Genomic DNA, 15,302 nt, shown 5'->3' with positions numbered 1-15,302 from the left:
ATTTGCAGATGACACCAAAATTGGAGGTGTAGTGGACAGCGAAGAGGGTTACCTCAGATTACAACAGGATCTTGACCAGATGGGCCAATGGGCCGAGAAGTGTTGGATGGAGTTTAATTTAGATAAATGCGAGGTGTTGCATTTTGGGAAAGCAAATCTTAGCAGGACTTATACACTTAATGGTAAGGTCCTAAGGAAAGATGTTGTGAAACTTGAAAGGGTTCAGAAAAGATTTATAAGAATGTTGCCAGGTTTGGAGGATTTAAGCTACGGGGAAAGGCTGAACAAGCTGGGGCTGTTTTCTCTGGAGCGTCGGAGGCTGAGAGGTGACCTTATAGAGGTTTACAAAATTATGAGGGGTATGGATAGGATAAATAGACAAAGTCTTTTCCCTGGGGTCAGAGAGTCCAGAACTAGAGGACATAGGTTTACGGTGAGAGGGGAAAGATATAAAAGGGACCTAAGGGGCAATGTTTTCACGCAGAGGGTTGTACGTATATGGAATGAGCTGCCAGAGGAAGTGGTGGAGGCTGGTACAATTGCAACATTTAAAAGTCATTTGGATGGGTATATGAATAGGAAGGGTTTGGAGGGATATGGGCCAGATGCTGGCAGGTGGGACTAGATTGGGACTAGATCCTCCACCCTCTCCGTATAACACCACATTTACCACGTGCTAATCCACCTAACCTGCATATACCTGGACACTATGGGGCAATTTGCCTTGGCCAATCGATCTAGCCTGCACTTTTGGACGGTTGGAAGAAACCAAAGCACTCAGAGGAAATCCATGCAGACATGGGGAATGTGTAAACTCCACACAATCACCCAAGGTTATATTCTTACAAATTGCCAGAGGTCCCTCTGCACCTTCACAAAACATTCTTTTAGTTGTTTACAAATTAGACTTTTACAGAATAATTATAGTACAGGAGGCCATTTAGCCCATCATGTCTCTGTTGCCTCTCCAAATGGAAATCTCGCCAAAGCACATTCTCCTGCCTTCCCTGTCATCCTTCATATTGTTCCTTTTCAAATAATCATTCTTTTGAATAACTAATGCACACCAGCATTTACTTCTCCAAAGAGAATGGTCCTGACTTCTCCCTTGAACCATTCTCATAAACATCTTCTGTACTCCGTCTATTACTCTCTTCTTCTCAAAGTGCAGCACCCGGCTTTGGACCCAATAACCTCCTTACTCTTGTACTGCATATTACAATTACAATTTTCTATTAATAAAGACTAGGAACCATATCCCATATGTTTTTTGCTGATGGAAACAGCTAGGACGTTTTGGGTAGTTTCACTATCACCAATCCTTTTTGCTGGCATCAGTCCATGCTATTGATACTAAGGAGAGAAGGATGCACTCTTCAGTAAAACAGGCTCAATCTTGATGAACAATTTTTAAAATAAAAATGTATATTACTTAGTAGCTGGTTACATTACATTTGAGATACATGATTGTATCTTATGTGAGGCAGGTTCCACTTAAAGATTAACTTAATCTACCAGCACTAACAAAGATTATTGTGTAACTCATTGGACACAGAAATGAGGCACAGTACTTTACGTCCTGATGGTGCACCTTATCGTGATATTAATTATCCCTTTCAGGTATTAAATGCCTTATAAAACACTGCATGCTTTATTAAATGTTATCTCAAATTGTTCTATCACTGATTTTGTACTCCTTTATGTGTCGGAACTTCATCATACGTTGTCTCCTCATTTTCCCCCCCCACAGTGCATGACCTCACAATTACGTGCATTGAAGTCCAAGTAGCTACCCACCCTCTCCAGTAATTTGTCAGCAATTTATAAGGCCTTAATTCTCACTGGGACGTAAAATAACTATTTTCACATTCCGTTCCTGCAAAATAAAATCACTACAAATGTGATAAGAGTTTAAAACTTAAAAACATAGTTTCTTAAGAAATATACATTTTTTTCTTAAGATAGACGTGATATTTCCAAACCCCTCAATGGACTACACATTTTCTTGAGTGATTTGCATTCATTATTATAATTTCCTAACCTTTTTGCACCTTGAACTGCGGAACAAAATAATCCTCTTCAATTATGGCGCAGGATAAAACTGAGTGGACAACATTGGCTCGTCTAACCAATCAGATTATAACCTCAAACCCCTTTATTTTCATTGGTCCAGACTGATCCACCGGCGCCGAGTTTGACCGTCGTCCGCTTTGTTGATTGGCTGAACACAACATCATTCAGTTCATTCACCTCCTCTAGGTTGGGCTGGTCTCCGGAGCCGGCGGCACCAGGTTTCTATGAATCACGGCGACGCCATTTTCTATTATTATAATCACCGCACAAGGGGAGTGGGCAGGGAGGGGTGGTCTCCTGCCTTTTTACTCAATTATACCCGCCTCTGTCTGGTGGCGCACTTCTCAACCTTTCGAACAGGCATCAGCGACGCTTTAGCGTTTTAAGTCAATTAGGTAGGTGAAGGCGAACAGTTAAATTTGTTTTTAAAATAAAGGCTGAAGATTTCAAAATAACTAAGTCAGAACCATGACAGATCCCGAATGGCAGTCTCCTTCTGTCTCGTCCTCGGCTCGTTTAGACGACGTTGTTGACGATCGTACCGCCGAAGGTATGGAGGAAATGCTGGATGATTTGGATCCTCTCAAGCCTGGGGCTGGCGACGCACCCAGATTTGTACCTTCGGTCCCTGTACCTCCGGCTCCCAGCGGCTTCGAGCTGGCAGAGAGCACTAACATCGGCGATGAGGATACCCAGATTCCTCCACTTCTGCCCCCCAGAAGCCGACCAGAACCGGACTCCACCTCAGAGACGGCGCCTGCTACATCCACAGTGTCCGCCAAGACTTGTCCAGAGTCTGCCGGTAAGTTTTAGAACTACCAACTTCACTCACCACGGCTCATTATAACAAGATACAGTGGTAACCAACTCAACCAGAGAGCATGAGGCTCCACAACGTCGCCCCACTTTTAGTTCGACATTCTTACATTTTTAACTAGAATTTACATCTGAAAGTAAGTTAACACGTCCCGCACTTTCCGCCACAGCGATGAAGCAGTTCGTTGTATTGTGTTTTTAATTGCGATTTGTGTTTAAATGGCGAAGTTTTAAGTGACTGGTAAAATCAGAATGAAGCCAGTGAGTCACGATCTTCGATAGCCCTGTTGAAAGGGCGGTGGTTGCAGATCCAGTAACTTCGAAAGGGAAATTTAAAGAACCGAGATAAACAAAGGGACTAGAACTGGCAGAGGCCGGACATGACGGTCCGAATGCTGCCTCCCGATTGTTAAAAGGTTTGGGTGTGTAGTGTATAGACTTTAGGGTTTAAATGAGAGACAATGCTTCAGTTGGCGTAATGTAACCGCTATAATCGGTTGTCAGGCAGCATGAGAAAGGGAAATCAGCCAGCGGGCCGTTTCCTGCCGTTTTCATTGACTGTCGCCGGGACATCGCCGTTGATTGGTCAGAGCCAGTGTTAATCAGGAAGATAGTGCCGACGGCATCTCCAATCACCATGTGTGGGTGGGTGGGCCTTCTGACAGGAGCGGCTGGCCATGCGGTATGATGTCAGTTGTGAAGAAGGGTCACTAACTCTGTCTCTCTCCACAGATGTTCCCCAGACCTGCTGAGATTTTCCAGCATTTTCTGTTTTAGTTTTAGTGTTACGTGTGTGCAGTCAAATTCGTACAAAGGAATGATTCACTTAATTAAATGTCGGCAAGGATTAGTTTGATTATGGCAACTGTTAACTGCCAAAGTATTTGGTCACTTTTTTTGTTTTGACCCGCTTTGTAATCTCTTCAATATCTGGAATTGATGTGGAGCAATGATTGCAGCTGACTGAAAACTAAAAAGCTGCATGGGTCCTCTTAGTGTCACACTGCAGCATAATGTTTCAAAACTGGTTCCAATTGAAATTAATATTGCCTCAAGGGTCAGGAGAAAATTATTTACTTCAAATAGAATTTTAATGTTTACCTCCAGTTCATGAGCTCTTCATACATAAGCATTCCAACCAGAGGTGAAATGGGTAAGGTGGTATTTACAACAATCAATTGGCAGTCTAGGTGGTAGCACAGTAAGAGAGTTCTGGGAAAACTTCCAGTTGACCAACATATATCTCATGTTGTTCTTGGGCATTCTGAAATTTTGTTGATATGTTCGGCACCAACCTGTCTGTCCCTTTTTAAGTCAGCTCAAGTAGTCTAAATGGTGAATCTGTGTTGAACCTACATGTATAGTTCCTTGGGTTAATCAGTGAGGAATTACGGCTGATTTGCGGAAACATAGCAAATTTGACAGTGATCTTAAAGCAACTCATTATTTTGCCAGTATTTCAGAAACTGATTTTGTCTTTGATTCTTAGATTCTCCCCTAACACCATTCACGTTGAATCTTTTTAATCTGTGGATGCTATCTACTTTTTAAATTTTATACTTGGGGTCCCTGTTGGGTCCCAAGGCCTCAAACAGTCCTTCTAGGTGAGATAGAGGTTCACTTGCTTCTCCAACCTAGTTTACTGTATCCAGCGCTCCTGATGCGGTCTTCTCTACGTTGGGGAGACCAAACGTGAACTAAGGGAACGTTTCGCCGAACATCTCAGCTGGACCCGCAAGAGCTGAGCTGACCTGACCTGACCTCCCAGTCACAGCCTATTTTAATCCCTGTTGTTTTGGCCAATATCTGAGGTCATGTCTGCTTGTGAGACCTTGCTACTTACCCATCCTCCATTTTTTGGATGCAATGTCTTTGTTCTTTTGCATCTTCTATCACTCCTAACCTGACTGTGTTTAAAGTTGCTAACAGGACATGTACTAACTACTTTACTCTTTCCCTCTTACTGGAGATGTTTGCTGCTAATCGATCAGCTGTTCTCATCTGTTCAGGCTTGACACCTTGCCCTGCAAGTCAACTTTTGTGTGATGTTTGTTCTTTCCTTACTGATTTTGTTACTGTGCAGGTGTATTGATTGCAATTCCACTTTTTGATTTGCCTCTTGAGGATTAGAATTTGCAAAACTTACACTCAGCTGTTGCTGGCTCTTCTAAAGCTGCGCCAGTTTGTTTTTGACCGTGAACATTCTTGTGACATGCTTCAGTGGCTCTTTTCACATGTGGCTTGGAAAGCACATAAGTGTTACTTATTTTACCCCTCTTTTAACATGAAGTACTTGAATAGGAGCCTTAATGAGTCAGTGAATAAAATTTTAAGCAGGTAAGCATCATAATACTTCAGACAAAAGTTTCCACGAGCAGGGTTAAAGGGATGGCAAAGATTCACTAGCATGCAAAACAAGCTTACAACCATTAGGTAAGATAACTAAAGTTGATTCACGGGTACTGCTATGGGCATCAGATGGCTAAGTTAGAATTTGTTATGGTATGTTCTAAAACTTTCACGATGGTGAGATTCAAGAATAACCACCACACCTCCATTTTGGTGAATGAAAATTATTTTACTCAAAAGTATGATATGCTTTAAAAACATACTTTCAGCAAACAAACTTTTCCCATATGTACTGGAACTAGTGATTTGCAGAGATTTAACTGATATTTGTATGTATTTTAGGGTCTAAATTACAGCGGAATGTGACTTCCGTAAAGATTAAGCTAATATTTATCATGAATCTAGCAACTGTAAATTGCTGTAAACCTTTGTTCTGCAATTAAAAGCTGCTCTGAATTTGGAGCTTTGATTGTGTTTGTAATGGATTTTAGTAATTTAGCTTCTGTACATACAATTGAGTTAACTGCATGATTTAACTAAGCCATTGCTCACAGCAGTAAGGTGGTACAACTGCATTACCATATATTGTGTCAAATGATAGATTCCCACCTTGGTTTGGCAGGAGTGACTACCGCTGCGTGTTGGCAAATTGGTTGAAAGGAGCAGTTGTTGTTGAAGAGATGAGATTATTGCAGAATTGGTTAAGAAATGCTTGAAGGAGAACATTCTGATGAAACTAGTTGTCATTTCTATGCTTATTAATAATTTGAAGTCACCAGATTGGGGGAGAATGTACACGTGAAAACATTTGTCGAATGTGGATGTAATTGGTTAAAAAAGCCTTACTATGAGTAAATGTTTGTTAACACTTCGAGCAAGGGTATGCCACTAATACTTGGAAAATAAATGTCTAACATTGGTAGAGGAACACTGGGGTCTAATGGATCAAGTACACTGAAAAACATAGAAAGTGGGGCAGAAATAGGCCGCACAACCTTTCAAGTCTGCTGTTATTCGATATGATCATGGCTGATTATCCAACTCAGCTGTTTTTCAGCTTTCCCCCTATATCCTTTGATCCCTTTATCCCTAAGAGCTATGTCTATCTCCTTTGGAAATATTCAGAGTTTTGGCCACACTTGTTTATTGTGGGAGAAAGTTTCCCAGGCTTTCACTCTCTGGCTGAAGAATATCTCCTCATTTCAATCCTAAGTTGCCTACCCCATTGTCCTTAAACCTTGACCCCTGTTTCCAGACTCAGCAGTCATCGGGAACATCCTGTGATTAGAATAGTCCTGTTAGAATTTTATAACTTATGATATTCCACCCCATCATTCTTCTAAACTCCAGTGAAAATAGTCCTAACCGATCTGATCTGTCTATTTATATATCAGCCCTGGCATCCCAGGAATAAGTCTGGCAAAGTTTGTTGCACTTCCTCCATAACCAGAACATCCATCCTCTGACAAGGAGACGAAAACTACATAAACTACTTCAGGTACAATTGTAGCAAGACATCCCTGCTCCCCTTCCTTGAAGGTCACCATACCATTTGCTGTCTTTACTGTCTGGGTCACGTGCATGCTTACTTTTAAGTGAACAATGAACAAGACACCCAGGTCTTGTTGCACCTTGTCCGTTGCCAATTTCTTGCCAGTCAGATAATCTGCCTTCCTGTTTTTAATATCCAAAGTGGATAACGTCACACTTTCCACATTACAGTTCATCTGCCATGAATTTGCTCACTCACTCAGCTTGTGCAAAACACACTGAACCATCGCTCCATCCTCCTCTCAGCTCATCCTTCCACCCAGCTTTGTGTTGACTGCAACTTGTAGCCATTATGTTTGTTTCCTCCTTGACCTCTATCTCCAACTGCCATCGCAAAATTGACTGCCTCAACCTGTCAACCCCTCTTACCCACTCCAAACTTTTACTCTTGCATAAGCAGCCTTTCACTCCTTCAGCTCCAACCCAAACCTCACTGTTAAACTAGCTGACAAGGGGTGCAGTGGTAGTATGGCACGCAAACTCTACCTCACTGAAGCCAGATGCCAACTTGCTGACACCACCTCCTACTGCCCCATAACCACGACCTTGCCTCTTATCACCAAACCATCGTCTCCCAAACCACCCATAACCTTATCACCTCAAGCAATCTTCCATTCACAGCTTCCAACCTAATAGTTCCCCAACCCTGCACCACCTGATTCAACCTCTTATCCAAATTCCACAAACCTGACTACCCTAGTCAATGCAACTGTCTCCACCTGTTCCTGCCCCACTGACCTTATCCCCATATATCTCGACTCCGTCCTGTCCTGTCCATAAATTCCACATATATATCCAGGACACCACCTACGCCCTTCAACTCCTCCATGACTTTTGATTTCCCCAGCCCCCAACACCAACTCTTCACCATTGACATCCAGTCCCTATACACCTCCAACCATTAACATGAAAACCTAATCGCCCTCTGTTTCTTCCTCTCCCACTGATCCAACTAGCCCTCCTCCACCAACACTTTCATTCGATTGGCAGAACTGGTCCTCACCCTCGACGACTTCTCATTTTAATCCTCCCACTTCCTACTGACCAGAGGATTAGCCATGGGCCCCGGTTATGCCTGCCTCTTTGTGGAATAGTCCCTCTTGAATTACACCAGCACCATTCCCCCACCTTTTCCTCTGCTCTGTTAATGACTGCATCAGCCCCACCTTGTGACCCCATGAGGAGATTGAATAATTCATCAACTTGAACATCTTCCACCCTGACCTCAAATTCACATGGACTATCTGTGACGTTTCCAGTGACCGACTCAACGTGGACATCCGTTTGAAACTCACCGGCTCCCACAGTGGCTTTGACTATGTGTTTTCCCCACCTCCCCGCCGTTAAAAATATGATCCCTTACTTCCAATTCATATTCATCTGCCTCTGCCATATCTGCTCCCAGGAGGAGAAATTCTACACCAGGACATCCCAGATATTCTCCTATTTCAAGGACAGCAATTTCCCTTCCCACATGATCAACAGTGCCCTCCATCTCATCTCCATGTCCTACACCTCTGCTCTTGAACCCCACCCGTCCAACTGCAACAAGGATGACCTGGATCAAACCTGCCTCCACACCTTCCCCCGCCCCCCCCCCCCTCACCTCCATCCAAGATTTCAAAGGATAATTTCAAATCCAGCAGAGATTTTCCTGCACATCCACCCACCTCATCTACTGCATCCACTGCTCTCTGTGGTCTCCTCGACGTTGGAGACAGAACGCCAACTTGCAGAGTGGTTCAGGGAACACCTGTGGTCTGCATGCACCACCCAGCCTCACTGCGATGTGGCCAACTATCTTAACTGTCCCTCGCACCTCAAGGATGTGGAAATCCTGGGCTGCCTCCCCTGCAGTACCCCGCTAGTTACTGGTTGCCACTTATAGAAAGAACTGTTTATTCCCACTCTTCCCTGACAGTCGAATTCTGTATCTGTTGGTATGCTGTCTCTCCCCAATCCCATATACTTTATTTTTACTTGCTAATTTCTTAAATGGGACCTTTATCAAAAGTCTTCTGCAAGTCCAGGTAAACCACATCGGCTGCTTCTCCCTTATCAACTCCACTAATTCCAATGTTGCAAAATTCTGGTAGATTTGTAAGTCCATGTTGATTCTGTCCAATCTTATCACTACTTTTCAAGTACTATGCTATTTAAATATTTTTAAATGGTCTCTTGCATTTTTCCTGTTGCCAATGTCAGGCTAATAGGCCTACAGTTCCCAGTTTCTCTACCTTTTATTAAATAGTGGGGTTACATTAGTGACCCTCTGATCTATAGGGACTGATCCAGAGTCTATACAATCTTGAAAGGTGGCTCAGTGCATCTATTATTTCTAGGCCCATCTTCTCGAGTACTCTGGGATGTAGATTCTGACCTTGGGGATTTATTGGCCTTTAATCCCATTTATTTCCCTACTAATTTCTTTCAGTTCCTCCCTCTCACTAGATACTGTGCTTCCCAACATTTTTCAGACATTGGTTCTGTTTCCATGACGGATGACACAAAGTATTTATTGAATTGGCCTTCGACGCTCCAGGGAAAACACCCCCAGCCTGTTCAGCCTCTCCCTGTAGCTCAGATTCTCCAACCCTGGCAACATCCTTTTAAATCTTTTCTGAACCTTTTCAAGTTTCACAACATCTTTCTGATAGGAAGGAGACCAGAATTGCATGCAATATTCCAACAGTGGCCTAACCAATGTCCTGTACAGCCGCAACATGACCTCCCAACTCCTGTACTCAATACTCTGACCAATAAAGGAAAGCATTTCTGATTACAACTTCTACTATTTCTGAAACAAACCATTAAAAGTACAAAAGCAAGTCAATAAAACTATTTACAAAATAAAGTGCAAGGCTTTTGTTATATCATAAAGAAATGGGAGCATGAGTAGGCCATTCAGTCTCTTGAACCTTCCCCTTATACTATCATTCAGAAATCATGGCTGATCTGATTGCAGCCTTAACTCTACTTCCATGCCTGCTGACAAAACCCTTGACGTCCTTGTGAAAACATTCTGCAACTTAGCCTTTAATTTTTTTTCTGCTTTCTTTGGAGGAAAATTCCAATGTCTCTCAGCCCTGAGAAAAGATTCCTCCTCACCTCCCTCTTAAATGGGAGACCTCTTATTTTCCAAACGTGCCTGTTTAGTTTTAGACTTTCCAACAAAGGGAAACAGTCTCTCATCATCCACCCAGTCATGTTCCCTCAAAATTTACATTTCATTAAGATCACCTCATTCTTCTAAACTCCATTGAACCTAGGTCTGATCTGACAACCCCTCAAACCAGAAATGAACCTTCTCTGAACTGCTTCCAGTGGAATTACATCGTTCTTTAAATGCTGAAAAAACTTTTTTTTCTATATTTTTGATTATGGAATAAAATGGAAAGGCAATTATTTTAAAATAAAAGCAAGTAGTATTGAAGGATTTCTGCACTTCAAAGCATGTAACCTAACACCAGCGTTCCACTAATTATTTCTTCTCCTATGCAGACGTATAAGGTTTGTGTGGCAACAACTTCTAGGACAGGAAGTCAAAGCTGCAAATGGTATTGGCACATTGATCACCTTGCACAGACCTTCTGAGCATCTGTAAACATGCACAGCTTTTGGAGAATATTGTCTGACACTCACTGTAATTCTGTTTATACAGCTGCCTGACCAAAGGATGTATAAAGTTGGTGATCAGTCATTGGTGACAAAGGACTGCCAGTGACTATGATTGACTCTCAGGTAGCGGAGCACTTGGGTAGGGGGTGAATGATTTGTTTCAGACAATAGGATCTCTGGAAATGAAGAAACTGTTTTGCTCTGTAGAAAAAGCATCTTAAGCCTGGAAGATGATTTCAGGACATGTTTGGGACAGTTTATTTTACCTTTTTAATTGCTGTAAGCTGTGACTTCTTAATTGCTAAGTCAATTCTTTATAGAACCCTTTACAGAAACTAAGAGCAAGAGTGTTCCTTTTGGACCCTTGACCTTGCTCTGCCATTCAATATGATCATGGATTGACCACCCTTGTATTTCCTTATCTGTCCTGTTGGTTAAAAAAGTAAGTTCACCAAGTTCTCGAGGGCAACTAGGGAAAGGCAATAAATGCTGGCCTAGCCGGAGATGCCCATGTCCTTTGAGTGAATTTTAAAAAATGCTCTTCTTTCATTTCCTTATTGCTATCTGCTAGTCCTAAAGCTTGCTTGATCTGCCACTAATCTTAAACTCTGTGCCTGCTATAATTGTACCTGTATTATTTCATTGTGTACTTTGCCTTGGTATAGCTACTGCCAGTAGACCCATATGCTAATCCCACAACTAAGTTTCCTTTGTTGTCTCTTATTTCCAACTAAACTGTACACTTTGCTACTCTGAACCAAAGTTATGGAGGCTCTGTGGTTAGCACTGCTGCCTTGCAGTGCCAGGGACCAGGACTTGCATCCAACCTTGGACAACTGTCTTTGTAGAGCTTGCACATTCTCTGTGTCTGCATGAGTTTCTTCTGGGTACTCTGGTTTCCTCCCATTGCCCATAATGTGCAGGCTATGTGGATTAGGGGCATGTGTTTAGGTGGAATGCTGTTCACTGGATTGATACGGACCTGATGGGCTGAATAGCCTGCTTCCACGCCATAGGGATTGCGTGATTCTACTGTACTGATCTAACCTTTTTTTTTCTTAAGAGCTAACTACATCTTTTCCTTAACTCCTGCCCTTCTGAAATATCAAATGTTAAATATTCAGGTCCCAGCCCTGGTTTCTGTAATCAGTATCAATAATATTTCTTTTAGTGCTGTCAGTTCATCTGTTGTATGAGTGCTGTGTGCATTTAGGTAGAGCTTCTAATTGTCTTTCTACTATTCTTCCACACTCTGCCCTACCTGCTGGTGTATTATTGTATTGTATGCATTGTTTCTGATATTAGTATATCGAATACTGTATTGCCTTGACCTTAACTTTCCATTTCCTCTTGTGATTCTCTTCCCAACCTTATTTCTAAAGCCTTCTCTACTAGTATAAATTGTATTTTGAGTTCCTAGATATTACTAATCCCTGTTCAGAACCTCCTTTTTCTGATTTATATTGGTCCCCACGTGTATCGCAAACACTTGTACTTTTCCTCCCACTACAAGTTCCTCTCCAGTCCTCAGCAGAACGATTATTGCGCAAGCTTCTTACACTGCTTTTTGCAGCTGAGTGTATGTTCCATCAACTACACTACCTCTCTTTTACAGCTGAATTCCTTTTTTTTGCTTCCTCTACTTGGGGTACTCTGCACTGTGGTGTCCTGTTAAGTTTGTTCACCCACTTTGCAACCCTGACTTTGATCTGTCAAATCACCTAGAACCTCAAACCTGTTGAACAATAGCAAGAGCAATGTTCCTTCACTTCTAATTCCTAGATGCTCATACCTGCCTCAGCAGCAGTCTGATAACAACTTGACCATGAGCCAATGTGAAGAACTAGCTTAAGCATTGTGACTGCCTCAGGCAACTGTGTGCAGATACATCAGAAATGTTATCAATTGTAGTACCCTCAGCTTTGAACTCTGAGCTGAAATTGCTTGAGCTGTAAATACAATTACAGATGAGGTCACAGTGGGTAATGCTACAACATTTGCCCTTCATCCTAATTATGTTTTACTTAACCAATTAAGTTTCAAATATTCTTAATTTCCCAGCTCCTAACTCAAACAAGTGTCCACTTTTCGAGAGAAAATAGGAAAAATGTACTCGTCAATCAATGGCTCAACTGACCTGTTTGTCATGGTTTGATCTTTTTTAGAACATAGTCTGCTCTGAATCCACAGATCCAGCCAATGCTGTTAAGATTTGCTGTTTTTCTGGAAGATAGAACTGTTGAGAGAAGATAATTATGTAAAGCCTTTTTAAAAATGTTGGTTAGCCTACATTTAGAATCTTGGAACCAATTCTGGTGTTTTATGATGAAATAGATATAGAATTGGAGAATCAAGATAAGAATGATAACTGAGAAGCTATACTGAACAGACCTTTGCTTTTTTTTTGAGAAAAAGATGAAGACTAAGGGATAACCTCAAGACGCTTGGAAGTTTATGAAGGGGTTTGTTGTAAATGCAGAGATGGTTTTCTGCAACTGGGGGAAAATCAAAGATGGTCACTAACATCTTATTGGGTGTTTGCTGAGACAGTGATTAGAATAAAAGTTCTCTCCCACAAGGAGGAGTTGAAGTAAGAGAAAGGAATTGAATTTAATTGAGGTGAAGTGAAGGGGGAAGATCATGTAGAGCGTAAAAAAAACCTTTTGGGATGAATGGCAAGATTATGCAATAAAATTGGGTGTGAAAATAGATATTTTCCCTTTATACTTCTGATGATTCACTGTTTTTTCTCAATGTTTAGCTTTTGATTTGGTTTGGAACTGACTACCACTTTTTTTCCTTCCTGCTGTGCTTGCAGGTTACACTTTCCTAGAGCAGAAGCTAGATCCAGAAGGTAACACCACTGGTATCTGTTATATTGCCCTTAAATTATTAATTGATTTGATTACTTTTGATTTAAAAATAATTTGTTAATTGCTAATTTTAAAACTTTAATCCATTTAAAATTATCTTTTACCTTAATCACCACTGTTTGGGTTGGGAGAGTTTTTTTATTTATGTAGTGCGGAAACAGTTTATTGCAAAGGGACTTGTATAGTGGTGTAGTGTGCCTACACCTGGTCAGGAGATCTGGGTTCAAGTCAAACCTGTTCTAGAATTGTTTAGCATGTCTAAACAGATTGATTAAATTTAATCAATGTACAATGCAATCAATCAATGATATCAATTTGGTTTTTTTTTACACCTAATTTCCCAAATATATGCTACATTTTTGAAAAAGATTTTTTAAAAAGGAAAATGTACAACACAAACATTAACACAATCTAGAATTTAAACTTGCAGTGTTGGCTTCTCTGGTAGAAATGAAAACTAATGACTGTTTTTAACGTTTCCTACTGATATTGGTAAACTGAAGAAACCTCCAGATATCAAACAGTCTCCTACAAATGATACTTTAAAACATAACAATGTTGACTGTCAGACATATGTATGGTGTGGAATGATAATTTTGTTACTGCCTTGAATTCGAGCATTATCTAACTGATTCTGAAACTCAAAGTAGAAGACCTTTATTTTGATAGGACTACCTAGATATTGCTCTTTTATTAACAGAAATTGCTCAGGAGGTATTTGGCAGGTATGGCAGCTTCTGTGGGGAGAAAACAGTTAATGTTTTGAATCCAATGATTCTTCAGCCCCATTTTGGACTCAAAGCATTAACTCTGTTTTCTCACCACAGATGCTGTCAGTCCTGCTGAGTTTCCCTGGCAATTTATCTTATATCTCAGATTTCCGGCATCCGTGGTTCTTGTTTATTTGAGGTATTACTCTCAATTGTTTTGTTCAAAACTTATTTCTAACAAGGTTGTTTAAGAGATTTTTCTTCTGTTTGTATCAAATGCAGTGAATATTTTATATTTTCAGATTTTTTTGCTTTGAATTCTATTGATTTGCGTCAGTTCTCCAAATAATCATTCTCGTGTGAAGGTTTTGTTTAGAGATGAGGTTTCATGAGTATTGGATGCCTCAGTTTCCATATCTAAGTAACTGGTCATATTAGTTGAATTGAATGTGGGAGAATAGAAGCAAGGATCAACCATATGCTCTCCAGAAAGTCAAAAAGGTTGGCAGGGATTGGTATGATCCGCAAATGGAACTTGGTTTGAGACAAGAAGAAAAAATATTCCTTTATTTTGTGCCTTCCACGAACCGAAGATGTCTCCAGTAATTGTACAGCGAGTGAAATACTGAAGTTGATTTGCTAATACAGTGTAGGATATGCACAGCCAACTTCAACATGGTATGTTCAATGGGCAACAAATTAAATGACCTGATTATCTCTTTCGGATATTGTTGGCTGAAATGCTGAGGTCGTAAAATAGGAACTTCTAACTCTCTAGTCACCATCAAGACATCAGGTAGTTCATTGAATGCCACAATGATTACCTCCAGTGAATTTTTTTTTGTGTCCAATGTATTTCTGGTCTAGCATTTGCATTCATTTTCTATGTAGGGGACGTTTTAAAAGGTAGATAAGACTATAGACAGCTGTAACTGTGAAGGTAATTAGGAATATAGAAAATGAAATGCAAATAGTTAAAAGGAATATAAAATAATGCCATCACCTAAATAGAATTAGTAAGGGCTTTTATAAACATATGTAAAAACTAAAACAATTGGAGAAGATTGGATTTCAGCCAGGTTGAGATGATTCAGTGTTTTAGTTTTTGTTAAACCGTGGTGTAAAGATGAAGTTGTGGTCTCAATGTTTGAAGTATCTGAAGTAAAGGAATTTATTTTGAAAAATAAAACTGTTGCTGTGCATTCTAAACGTAGAAAGTTGGAGGCTCTGGGTACAATTCTAAAATCCCTTCTGAATAAGTAAATTCATAATTTTTCAAGCAAGAAAGGAATATGTCTTGAAAGTATAACAG

The 15,302-nt window shown here is 40.7% G+C and overlaps 1 protein-coding gene across 6 annotated transcripts in view; it reads left to right on the top strand.

Annotated features, from left to right (window-relative positions):
- Nucleotides 1-2,336: 2,336 nt before the first annotated feature.
- Nucleotides 2,337-15,302, top strand: part of LOC122552874 (reticulon-4-like) — a 98,681-nt gene continuing 85,715 nt past the window's right edge. The window contains exons 1-2 of one of the 6 annotated variants that reach the window (XM_043695969.1): nt 2,337-2,875; nt 13,226-13,261. In XM_043695969.1, the coding sequence (XP_043551904.1) occupies nt 2,542-2,875; nt 13,226-13,261 (370 nt within the window). In that variant the 5' untranslated portion in view covers nt 2,337-2,541. The remainder of the gene's footprint in view (nt 2,876-13,225; nt 13,262-15,302) is intronic. The other 5 variants (XM_043695971.1, XM_043695973.1, XM_043695970.1 and 2 more) reach the window with 5 other exon arrangements.

This window comes from Chiloscyllium plagiosum, chromosome 9 (genome assembly GCF_004010195.1).
Source record: "Chiloscyllium plagiosum isolate BGI_BamShark_2017 chromosome 9, ASM401019v2, whole genome shotgun sequence".
NCBI classification, from domain to species: Eukaryota; Metazoa; Chordata; class Chondrichthyes; order Orectolobiformes; family Hemiscylliidae; genus Chiloscyllium; species Chiloscyllium plagiosum.
Note: the sequence above shows the minus strand (reverse complement) of the source record. Positions and strands in the feature narration are given on the sequence as shown.